The 12942-nt window shown below is 38.6% G+C and overlaps 1 protein-coding gene across 1 annotated transcript; it reads right to left on the bottom strand.

Annotated features, from left to right (window-relative positions):
• Positions 1 to 977: 977 nt before the first annotated feature.
• On the bottom strand, positions 978 to 12742 carry mapk13 (mitogen-activated protein kinase 13). Its single transcript, XM_078254433.1, has 12 exons — positions 12508 to 12742; positions 10608 to 10737; positions 10362 to 10420; positions 8661 to 8766; positions 8060 to 8089; positions 5960 to 6007; positions 5427 to 5541; positions 4722 to 4793; positions 4079 to 4158; positions 2509 to 2587; positions 1800 to 1973; positions 978 to 1345 (listed from the first exon to the last, which is right to left on the bottom strand). The coding sequence occupies exons 1-12, from the start codon at positions 12618 to 12620 to the stop codon at positions 1260 to 1262; spliced, it is 1092 nt and encodes a 363-aa protein (XP_078110559.1). The 5' UTR covers positions 12621 to 12742; the 3' UTR covers positions 978 to 1259.
• Between the last annotated feature and the right edge of the window lie 200 nt (positions 12743 to 12942).

Raw genomic sequence — 12942 nt, 5'->3', positions numbered from 1 at the left:
TTTGAAATGATGCAATCATTTATAGACTTACATTTTGTTGCTTAACCCTTTCTTTTGAAGTTAGAATTTAAGTCTTGAAAATAAAATAGCTGCGCAAAAGGAGTTATATCCATCAATATACTTTTATTTTGACGGCAAAAAGGCTCACTTCCGCTTTTATGGTAGTCTGTGGGCACAGTCGTTTGTTACAAGTTAACCCGCCCCCTTTACGTCACCAGGCCTGATTTTCGCGCGCAAGGTATTCAACAGTGCTAATGACTACAGCGTTATCCATTCTAAGTGTGTACTTTTTAATCCATCCTTTCATAACAGCAAACTATATAACTATCTGAACTAAATCTAGAGTGGAAACACCTGTCCTGTAACCCCATATACACAAAACGTGCACGCGCGCGCACAGCAAGTGCAGGATGATCCCCTTTCATAAAGATGATACAATGAATTAAACAGAATAACTTTAACCATAATGAATTACCTTTGTGCACTTTTATACACCACACAGCAGCCTCTAAATGTACCAGTCAAGTACATATTCAAAAGCTGCTACATACTGGAAAGATCCACACGGGTTGGGTGTAAAATTGTGTGAAGTTTTTTTAGTAATTAAGTGAAGAACTACAAAGTGATACAAGCAGGGACATGAATAAAACAACTAGTTGCTTTCAGCATCATACACACCTTCATGGTCACATATTCCAGCTGACACTGGTTACATATTAGAGATTCATACAGTAACTGCTAATTGTTTTTGGCCTTTGCTTGTCAGGTCTTCAGGGCATTCAGTGGCAAACTCCAGACTTTGTCCCTTTATAATAATTTTAATGAATAACATATAAAAAACTAAATGCAGTTTTTACCTCAAGATTGCACTAATTTTAATGAAAATAGATTTTAGTTGGCTATGAGTTAGGCCAGTCTTAAGTCAATCTCGGGCAGCAACATTTACTATTTGCCGCAAAAACGAAACGTTGTACACATCTTGTCTTATTATTTAATTGTAAAACAATATTACAGTAAACCCTGTGACATTTGGTCACAATACATTTGCAAAATAATTCACTGATAGGGAATATGTAACATAAGGAGCAATCCACACTTAGGAAACAATTGCACAAAAAAATTGAATATAACCACTCTTCAAAATCTAAATATATCCAGGGTAAAAGAAATAAAGTGAATCCATGGTTGGAATATACAAGGGCACCATTGGCTGTATGCTGTGTAGGTTAGGGCATCAGCGCTAAGAGACATTTGTCAGGTCACGGAGATATAGTCAGCGTGTTTTTTCTCTTGGAGTCCCGCCGTGGGAACGGCACAAAGCTGTTCACCTCTCTGAAGCATAACCCTGTGGGTAAAAGGGGAAAAACCATTTGTTTTCTGCATGTGCTGCATGTCCACACAACTCCAACAATAATGTAAACAGAAAGCCAATAAAAACATATTACATTTTAACACAAATTATTAAATACCACATGAACAGAAGACCTAAACAGGATGTTTGCGTAGTTATAAATCATACAATATGGCCTACATGGTAAACACTTAAAAAAAAGAAAATCTCCACTGTTTTCACTGTTCCACCGTTTACTGTATGCACAATGAGTGTATTAGTACTTCTGTTTATCTTTCTCATATAACATAAAAATACATTTAAAAAAAAGCCTCTTTTCTGACAAATTTGTAAAATAACTGTAAATAAATGAGACCATAACTGATAAGTATATACACGACTCAAATCCGCACATAGGTTATATTGTGGCAGTTTCTTTAAATATGTTTTCTTTTTGTTTTTCACTTACGCTTCCACTCATCCAGGGACAATGTGGCGTTGTCATAGCTGTCGTCATATGGCGCAGGTTTAGGTAAGTCGTCTGGGTCCCTGAGGCTGTCAAAATATGGGTGCTCCAGAGCTAGTTCGGCTGTGGGTCTCTCGTCTCCGTCCAGAACCAGCATCTTCTCCAGCAGGTCGATACCTGCAAACAGTCAGTGAAACAAAATAATACAACAAGTTGATCAAAACCATCAAATTGTACATCAGTCAATGTTTTACTGACATAAGCCATTTGGCAGATTGCTGCAAGGTTTTTAGAAGCAGGAGATTAAATTATGCATACAAGTCCAAAGTACTATTTGTTTTGTGCCTATTAAATGTAACAATTTAAGTTGTTTCCAAAAGATACAAAGAAGAAGGAATTATACTACTGCCAGATACATTACATCACATAGAGAAATTCTCCTGTTCTAGACTTACCTGGAACTGTTTGTTTAGAACAGTAGGCGCATGTCGTTGAACAGGGTACAAAGAGAGTCATAATTAACATGATAAGCAAATGGCACAGATGATTACTGTTAACGGTTACTGACAACAACAAGCATTTGATGCCCAACTGCTGTGGTGGACCAGCTCTGTGGACAGTAGTAAGACTGTACTTGTGCTGAATGTGTCTGAAGTGTAATAAAAATGTGTGGATCAGTCAAGCTTAGGAAAAAGGCTGTGGCTAAACTCACCCATTGCACTGGCTCTGGGGAACAATGTTGAGAAGTCTTTTCTGGGATAGCGAGGAAGGGCCTTAACATAAGTTTTGGCCTATATTGTTTAAAGATGAAAGAAAAAATTAAATTAAGCATGAAAAACCAAATTTGACCAGATTATAATGCAAATCAAAGCAACAGCTCATTCTGTATCTATTCAATGCAGACATTTCGGGTCATGGACATGGACTAGAATGATTCAAATGACATGCATTTAAACTGATCAAAAACTGTGACTGAGGATATCACTATTGCTTTAATGAATATATATATATATATATATATATATATAAAAATCACTTATAATAAACTACTTCATATTTTCCAAAGACAAAAAAATGATTGTTAGCTATTAGCTTAAAAATCATCTGCTTCAGTCTGCAGATGATACAGGTGTTTCTGCAAAATGTAATGAATCATTCATTTAATCATCTAACTCACTGAAGTTAAAAGATATTCTGTAATAATTTCATTGTTTGCTTTGCACCTTGCAAAAATGAAACAAATGGAACTGACTGCTTAAGTCTACGTAAGCAATATGTTTTGAGATTGGTACACGTTTTATTCCATTCATTATGTGTGTTATAATAGTAGGATAATAATAATAATTTTATATATATATATATATATATATTTCTACTCCCACTACTGGTAAAGCTCAAAGAATGGCAAAATCTCCAGTATGTTGTTTTTGTTAGATGTAAAGTACATTGCAACCTCTGTGTGCTGCTAGTGGGACTTGTTTTTCAAAGTTTTTCTTTTTAACTGAATTTTTAACAAGTAATCTTACAATACAGTAATATGTTTGCTGTATTCGGTACAGTCAAGATGGTAAATCCACCCCTCCCCCTATCTGCTCTCTATCATTGTCCTACTGGCCAAAACACCACGGCTGAATACCAGCTAAGATCAGTTGCATTGTATTTTTTAATCAGGGCAGCAGTTTTCAGATTACGTTATGTGCTTACATAATTGCAAAAGGGTTCTCGACTGTTGTAGAAAGACGTGGCTGATCTTTAATGCAATATCTACATTGCCCATTATCAGCAACCATTCATCCAATGCTCCAAAGGCACATTCTGTTTACTAATCTGATATCATTTTAAAAGGCTAACCGAGAAAACATTGGAGAACCCTTTTGCAATTATGTTAGCACATAATGTAACCTGAAAACTGCTGCCTTGTTTAAAAAAAACAATGCAACTGATTCTTTCTATAATGGAGTCGAATGGAAATTCTGTATCCTCCTCCAGCAGAAAGCAAAAAAGAGGTCCACTAATCAGAAACTAGCAGGACTTGTTAATAGTAGTTTCCTGAGAAGGATTTAGTGTAGCATGAGGCATTTTCACTCTTACTCTCTTGGGGAAATCAATTCATACTTTATTTATGCATTAATCTATTCTTTTTAATTTGCCAGCTTTAAAGGTCATGAGTAGTAACAACATGTCAGCCACTGGAATCAGAGTTTTTTTTATAAAAAAAACCCATCCCAGTCAAACTGTTTCATATCATGCATGTATAATTATGACACAGTAATTTGTCCTACCTCTGGACTGTCCAGCTTCTGTATGAACTCTGCTCCAGGTACTCCAGTCACTTTCATGATCTGAGTCAGCTGGTCCATGTCTGGTAATAAAGGGTTACAATTGAGGATTTTTTAACATTGGATGTCCTGGTGGTTCAATAAGCAAGCGTCCACACAGAAGCAGTGAAAAGTAGGGTTTCCACGCAGGTCCATAAAACAGAATAATGAAGGAAACTAAGCCACAAGTGACAGCTTTATTTGCTAGGAGACGCTATGTATAAGTAAAGGGCGTCAAGTGCAAAAAAAGAACATAAAAAAACAATATAAAACATGCAGAAAAAGTATGTAATATAGTGCAGCATTAGCTGCATTGGATCCTGCCTGAAGAAACATATTTTTGCTGCATGTAATATACTGTGATTGCCTTTTGTGTTCCATTCTGCACCTGCTTTATAGTGCCCATCATCAAATAAAACTGTCACCGTTTAATCAAGTGGCTTTAATCACCTTTATATTACAATGATTTAATAAAGTGATATTAAAAATGTGTTGTCATTTCAGAATCCTACAGTACATATACATTTCCTTATACTGATAATCTCATTATCTGGCATTACACAGGTTTCAAAAGTCCAATAAACCGACAAGGCTGATGAAAGGATACAGTCTCTCCCTTTGAAAAGGGTTTTTCCATTGATCATTTCTGCCATGATACAACCCACAGACCAGATGTCCACTAGAAAAAGAAAAGAGAAAGAGAAAAAAATTGAGTGAGAACCTAAGGAGAATACACGTTTTAACTTAAGCTCAGTGCAGTACAAATGAGGAAGGTGGCATTTATATGCCACAGCAAAGTTCCTCATCACAATAGAGTGCAGAATATATTGTGCTGTTTATATTGGGGAATACTTGGTGAGTAATACAATCCTACCAAGGGTGCAAACTTTCCAGAGTTGCTTTTTATGTTACATCCCATACGGTAGATGCTGTTTACAAAATGCAAAACCACTATCTCCTAAAGAAACATACATCCTGGGAAAGTCAGTTTCATTAGAGTGACAGCTTTATCATTGTCATTGAGTCTGAGCACTATCGGGCTACTGTCAGACCAGATCTTTGTCAACTGCTAAGAGATTAAGGGGAAAAAAAAGATTTATTGTCAAAATGATACCAATGCAACTTCAAAGGCATTTCACACACCAACGACAGGATTAGAAAAACTGCTGACCCATAAAGTACCAAACAAGCCACCTCTTAAAGAAAGAAATCCCTCTAACTGGAGTTGGGATGTTTTCACACGACAAACAGCGAAAAGTTACAGGCCAACTCAATACTGAGATGAAATGAAGGATGGATATAATTGTCTTGCCAGTCTGGGTGTAGTGCATCCAGTTCAGAATGACCTCAGGTGCCCGGTACCAACGTGTCACTACGTAGCCTGTCATCTCAGCATCAGTACTGCGAGCCAACCCAAAGTCCAGGATCTGTATTGGAAGCCAAGAAACTGATCACAGTCTAGAACGTGAACACTGTGCAGGACAAACATCTGTAAAGTTAATTTATTGTTTGATGAAGTGTTTACATGCTTTCCAAATGTGTGGACACTTAATGAACATATAGACTGATATCGACCGTAATGTTTCCAATGTTTAAAGATATTTTCATAAATCAATAACATTAAGATTTTCAGAGCCACATTTAAGTAAGAATCAAATCTGTCTAGCAACAAAAACAACTGTTAGTAAATCCATATCCTGTTTCCCATATATTGCTAATTTGATAGTATATCTTGTATTCATTACTTTTCTTTTGTAGCTGCTGAATTCTAATATGTTGCTGCCGCAGAAACCCTATCATTTCAGCTTCGTCATGTTTTCTTGTGTAATAATTCAAAGTACAAACCTTCAGTTCACAGTCTTGGTTTACAGCCAAGTTTCCAGGCTTAAGATCCTGTAAAAGAAAAAGAGCTGATGATGGTAACTTACTGCAAATAGTGATTAACAGCAAATTATAGTGTTTGTACTGCGCAGTATCAAAATTGGGATCGGGAAGAGCCTTAAGCCACAACACTTTCAGTATAGTACCCCTAGAACCTGTATGTAACTCATATGGACATGCACCTAAACAGTACATCTGTTTTGCATTTCCACTGCAGAGGTTACTCTTAAAAGTAGGCGGGGTTGTTACCGGAAGGTAATAGCCGCGTCAACCATGTAAGAAGCATGTTGTTTTTAGTTTGTACATTTCCTCCTGCATTGCTCGAACATGTGATGGAAGTCGTAGACAGCCGTGCGCTGAGAACTGATGGAGAGGAACGTCTGCATCAATCAACATACTGCAGTGTTTCTAGCTCCACCTTTTAGTATCGAACCAGTGTGCTGGATACCTCAACAGAGAGGTAACGAAAAAACGGGACAGAATGGAAAAGTTCTATTGGTACCAGCCACAACTTTTGACAATGGAAAATGCAAAAATAACCATTCTAATGTGTAATGAACTGAACTGAACCAGACTGCTTGGTGGAAACGCAGCCTTAAGCATGATTTATGGTTCTGCCGAGGCTGCACGCAGAGCTTTCGCCGTAGCCTACGTAAGTGGCCTAAAGTTTCTCTCTCTTTAAAAGAATAGCAGGGCCGGCATGTGTGTAAGTGACAGTGATTAGCTTCAGAGCGAGTACCGACTCTAGAGTCATAGTGAGAGAAACAAAGTGTCTCCCCTGTGCTTTTTGACCACAGTGGGAAATATTTAGCAGGAAAAGTTAACCCTCTCCTTGATTTCATGTTGATTATGGAGAAGGAGAACCTGGAAATGAGTCGGGGGAAATGCAATGCTACCAAGCCACGGCCGAGCGACGTGCGTCGCCGCGACGTGTAGTTACATTTTTTGAGAGTTGCAAGTCAGGCTATGGCGTAGGGTTTGTGTCTCCACGTACCTAAGTACGTAGCCACTGCGTAGATTTAACGCAGAAGTATAAATCACGCTTTAGTGCTTGTAGTTCCTGTGGCCTAACATGGCTCAACTGTATGCCTCAATGCCTGAATACTGTGGGGATTTTTTAACAGGTATTCAATGGTCTGACTCAACTATGAGCTGACAATAACACTCACTGCAGCATTTCTGCAGAGTCACTCATACAATACTGTGACATAATGTGTGATAAGTGTGGCACTGTTAGTGAGTGTTGATAACACCTTAAACTGTGTTAGGAATTACAAGAGTAAAAGCAGGGTAACACTGACTGAATCAGAGTGTGCATGATCATATTTTCTTCAGTCTAAACACACAATTAGCTGATCTCAAACACATGTTCAGAGCTCAACCACCACAAACTATAGCTTAGTTAACAATTAGCATAATCGATAATTATGTTTTGATCAAAGCGTGAAAAAAGGCTACATTGTCCTGTAAATGCTCAAGACACATTTTCATAACAGTGCATAACCATTAGTGTGTCTGGAAATCTACTACTTCCCTGTAAGGGAAACAAGAAAATAGTAGATTTAACAGTAGATCTTGCTGCAAACATTAGTACTATATGTCTTTGGATTTTTGTGTTCTTGTGTTTTAAGTCTTTCGGCATCAAAGAGACAAGAAGCCATTAATATCTCCCCGATATATAAGTGCTGTATTGATTTCACCCTACTTTCCCTACGTCACACACACATCCACTTGGCACTGGTGCTGATGGGTGTGGCCTAACATCTCTCGACATGCAGTCAGACATCGGAGAGTCAACGCATCCTACCTGTTAGGGCAGGGTTTGATCTGAGTCAATAACAATGACTAATGAAATCAACATTCCTATGTATGTCTGCAGGAAGTGCATGTGTGTTATCTGAGCCAGTACAGTACAAACCACTGCACACACTACAAGTGCTTCATAATAGCCTGTAAAGAAACATTTATCATAGGTCCAAATTTTCCCAGGATAAATCTTATTTTTAATTTTTTTACCTAAGCTTGAATGTCAACTCTCTACAGTGACATTTGACTTGTACTTACCCTGTGGATGATTCCAGCCTTGTGAATGTACTGCAGAAAGGGAGAGACAGAGCAGGTCACATCCAAAATGTATGTATGGTATACGTTTACATTACATGTCATTTAGCTGACGCTTTTATCCAAAGCGATTCACAATTGCTATATATGTCAGAGGTCGCACACCTCTGGAGCAACTATGGGTTAAGTGTCTTGCTCAGGGACACATTGGTTGATATATCGCAGTGGGAATTGAACCCAGGTCTCCCACACCAAAGGAACGTGTCATATCCACTGCACCATCACCACTCCTATGTTTACATAATGGTTTTATTAGTATGCCTGTTTTGAATTGAATTTCCCCATTGTGGGATTAATTAAGGATTTTGAATCTTGAATCTTTGAATATATACATGCATGCATGTAACTGAAGTGCAGACAATTCTCTGAACTTATTGTAGCATATATTAAAATACAGTACAATTCTGGCATGAATGTGTTACATGATAACCTTGGAACGTATTCAGTGAGGTTTTAATAAGTTATAGTCATGTTTCACTAATGTTCTCATTATGCTTCATAATAAAATTGTGCGTTCCTAAAAGGTCAACTTTTCCCGGCTCACCCTGAGTCCACAGAGCATCTGGTAGACGAGAAACTGTACTTTGTCTTCTGTGAGATGACCTCGCACCTTCGACAGGTCAGTAAACATGTAAGGCATCACCAGGTAGCTGAGAAAAAGAGGGGGAGAGAGGCAGAGCGATTATTGTGTTTTTAGCCACACCCTGTTAATGCTGTAATCCATGACTTTTTATACTTTGATTAAGGAGCTTAGGGTGCTTGTGTATGTTCATATAACACTCATATTTCATAAAACCTTCAATTAGGGTTGGGTACCGAAATGCGGCAATGTGTAGTGGTAGTAACTAGACCGAATAAGAACGAAGGTTTTGGTGCCTGACTTTACACTACACTCGACAGCAGGTAACGTTAGCCTATCTTTAGCTAGCAGCTGGATTAAACACGGTTAAAATGCTGACAGCTAACGTTAAACAGTGTAAAGTGTGACTGTATTTCACTGTAGAGGATTCCAACACCGGGTCGTAACAGTCTGCTCTGCAGCTGCCGTTGTCGGAAGAACAACACAGACGGTGTGTTCACTTGAAACAGGTAGCCTTGTGGTGTATTCAAAGTTATTGTAAAATACCATTTTCCCATCTGGTGGTTTTTTTTCTTTTTTAAAGATTATTTTTGGGGCATTTTAGGCCTTTATTGTGACAGGACAGCTGAAGACATGAAAGGGGAAAGAGAGGGGGGAATGACATGCAGCAAAGGGACCACAGGTCGGAGTTGAACCCGGGCCCGCTGCGTCGAGGAGTAAACCTCTATATATGGTGCCTGCTCTACCAACTGAGCTATCTGGGCGCCCTGGTGGTTATTTTTGTCGTTCAACAGCAATTTACTGGTGAAATAAGTTATTGTTATAAGTTATAGTTATTACATTATTATTAAATCTTTAATTTTGACCATATGGCCTTGGCAAAAAACAAGCTGTTCTTTAATGTCGCTGACTGTTGTTTAGTACCCTTCTTTTTTTTCTTCTTTTTTAAAACTTTATTAAAAAGTATTGGTTCAGGCACCGTTTAGGCATCGGCACCATTTTAAAACTATCGCTTTAGCACCGGTATCGGAAAAAACCCAAACGATACCCAACTCTACCTTCAATATACTCTTCCTCTTTGCAGTATTCTCCTAATTTGCTGCTGCAAAAGTCTAATTTAGGGCCAAATAAGATCATGAAACCTATGTGGCAACAGTTCAGGGAAGGTACTTTCACGTTTCAACATGACCGCGTCCCTGTGCACAAAGACAAATAAAGAAATGCTTTTCAGAGTTTGGTGTGGAACAACTTGACTGGCCTGCATAGAGCCCTGACCTCGATCCCATTCATTACCTTTTGATGAATTGGGACAGCGACTGTGAGCCAGGCCTTATCGCCTAACATTAGTGGCCGACCTCACTACTACTCTTGTGGCAGAATGGCAGCAAATCCCTGCAGCCAGGTTCCAAAGTCTTGTGAAAAGACTTCACAGAAGACTGGAGGCTGTTATTGCAGCATACTAATGCCCTTGGTTTTAATATGACATGTTCAGCATTTACACACGGGTGTACTATTTAGGTGTCCACATGTAGTTAGCCATATAGTGTATGATATTACAGTGGGTCTTTGCTTCATACTTTTTTGTCCAATGTCCATACTTCTAATGAAAAGAGGTGTTGGCTGTCTCTGCCTGAGGGCTTTGCTAATATGCCAAAAAATACTCACAAGTCCTGGATTTCTTCAAGGCTTGAGGCAGGTGAAAACACATCAAGAAGTCCAATCACCTGATTGGAATGAAAAGGCGACGTGACGAATACAGAGACATGGGAGCAGATGTGAGGAGCTTAAGTATTAACAGGATTATCATATCTAAAATGCAAAATGATTATGCTATTTAAAAGTTCAAAAACAAATGTCAAAGTCTGCTAAAGGAAGAAGTAGAAGGAGATGTGTTCGGTTTTATCTACTTACGTTTTCATGCTTCATGTGTTTGAGAAGTCTGAGCTCTCGGTAGGCCCTCTTAGCAAAGATCTCTGACTGGAAGGGCCTGTGGAGCTTCTTGATGGCCACTTTCTCTTTAGTCTTCTCATTTATTGCTGAGCTGTGATGAATAATGTAAAACAAGTCATTAGCTTTGCACTCCCAGTCTGCCTCTGCCTCCTAGTATCACTGTGATTTCCCTCTTTTGAAGTCAGAGCAGTGAGAAAATGACAGGACGGTCTATTTTGAGGTTTCACTCAAAAAAATCTTTCAACAGCAAAGACGTTCTCAGATGAAGGAACTCATTCTCTAACTGAGTGGGGGGGTCTGTGGTTTATTAAGTATGAGTATGTATGAATGTTTGGCAACTCGTGATGTGCATGTCTGCAGTGATCTGCAGGGCACCAAATCGTAGGAGGACAGGCTTGTGCGGCTATTTGGAGCCACATCCACCAACACATATTACACACACACCACTTGTGTAAAGTGTTGTTGACAATGTTGATACACTAATGTAGGATATTAATGTCAATTATACGTGCAGCAGCTGATCCATGCCAGATAAGCATCCACAATAAATACAGTACATCTCACACATACAGTAGTTATGAAACTGTTGATTATGCCTCTGTTTATTAATTCTTTCTTTTCCCATGTTTGCAGGTTCCTACAAGACGATAAATGAGAGATGTGCAATTTGGCAGAATTACAGATAATGGTGGTGGCTTGATCCAAGTTCATCAGATGGAGCTTCTTTTAAAAGGTCAGCTTAAGAGACTGTCACTCCCACACTATAAGCTTTGACAACAGACAGACCACAGTCAGTATAAACACCCTCAATGGGATAAATAACAAAGCTGAGACACTGGCAATAATGCAGTGTTTTCTTAATAAATGTTGAAAGTGAATGTTCAGTGAATGTCATCCAGCACCTGTGCAATGGAATTATCAAATTATCCAATTTGTGGTGCTACAATTTACAAAATGTATACATTATAGTCTAGATCAGGGATCTTCAACAGAGGGTCCGGGACCCCCACTGGGTCCTCAGAGTCAGTTGACCTTTCAAGATGATCACTAATACATCATAGTATATCATATATAATATCAAAAATGTAATTGATTACAAATGTATCACCAAATTGCAGCCTTAGTTGACCCTAACACTGATTTAATTTATCTAGTCAGCGTGATAAACAATATGGTACCTGTAAATCAATAATGTCAAGTGATGTTGGGTGTGTCCAATGTACTTATTCTATTTGCTTAAACAAATCAAACGATTATCACACTGAAAGTTGTGTTTCCCCGTGGCTTGACGCCTGACCCCCTTCGTGTATCCCTAAAATGTCATTTAATGTGCTATGGTACTACATGTAAATATACAATGTGCTGTTTAAATATGTATTATGCAATGTGCCCATTATCTGTTTATGTGGCTTCCACAATGTATTTACGTACCTTTTATATGTGATGATATATGAAGAAATGAACGTGGAAAGTGGCCATCTTTAATATTGACATACTAAATAGCTAGGCTACATCTCCTCTATTGTTGTATGTAGACATATACATATAAGTTTAAAACGTACGTGTTATGCGATATAGTCTTCGTCCTAGCACATGCTGGTAGGATGCGCTATAAGGTGTCAGGTGTTACAACTTGATAACATGAATGGCTGTGCCATCAGTGTTGACAGTGTATTGGTGTAACATACACTACAGTACACTAACGTTACAGGATATAACCATAACCCAGGCCCAACACAGGCTGCATGCAGCCAATGTAGCTAACGGTAATGAATGTTGGGCTCCGACTAAACAGTATTCATACACAGTCCAGTTCCAACTACGACACACACATCATACAGCTTGAGGTAACGACACTTACCATACAGAGCCATACGCCCCGGTCCCTATCTGTTTGAGCCGTGTGTATTTCTCCGGGACTTCCCACACCGTGCTGTTAATTTCCTCACGGGAGAAATGTGCCCGAGCCTCCATGATTAAGAGAAGAAGGCGAAGCTAGAAAGAAAAGTTCCTCCTGTAAGCCTGTCACTTGTTCAGAAGGTAAAGCAAATACTGCTTAAATACGAGACCACATAACCTGCAACTTACTTCCGTTAGAGGTTTTCAAATTAATGTCCGTTAGCCACAGCGTGGGGAGGAAACAAACGGCTGCTGCTCAAAACACCGCAAAACAAACTAATGCATCAATGTATGTCAATTAATAATTATAAAAATTCTAGAAATATGACATTCAGTCTGTGCTATTGTTTGACTTTCTTGTTTTATAAGATTCTCATTTGATTTTCCTTTGACTTAA

Source organism: Sander vitreus, chromosome 7 (assembly GCF_031162955.1).
Source record: "Sander vitreus isolate 19-12246 chromosome 7, sanVit1, whole genome shotgun sequence".
NCBI lineage: Eukaryota > Metazoa > Chordata > Actinopteri > Perciformes > Percidae > Sander > Sander vitreus.
This window is presented reverse-complemented; position numbering and strand designations above follow the sequence as displayed.

Coding starts and splice junctions, on each gene's coding strand:
- mapk13 (XM_078254433.1), bottom strand. CDS start 12,620: ATGGAGGCTCGGGCACATTTCTCCCGTGAGGAAATTAACAGCACGGTG. Junction 8,767..10,361: donor CTTGAAGAAATCCAGGACTT/GTGAGTATTTTT, acceptor TCTTTTTCTCAG/CTACCTGGTGATGCCTTACA. Junction 4,159..4,721: donor CCTTTTCAAAGGGAGAGACT/GTATCCTTTCAT, acceptor CTTTATTACCAG/ACATGGACCAGCTGACTCAG.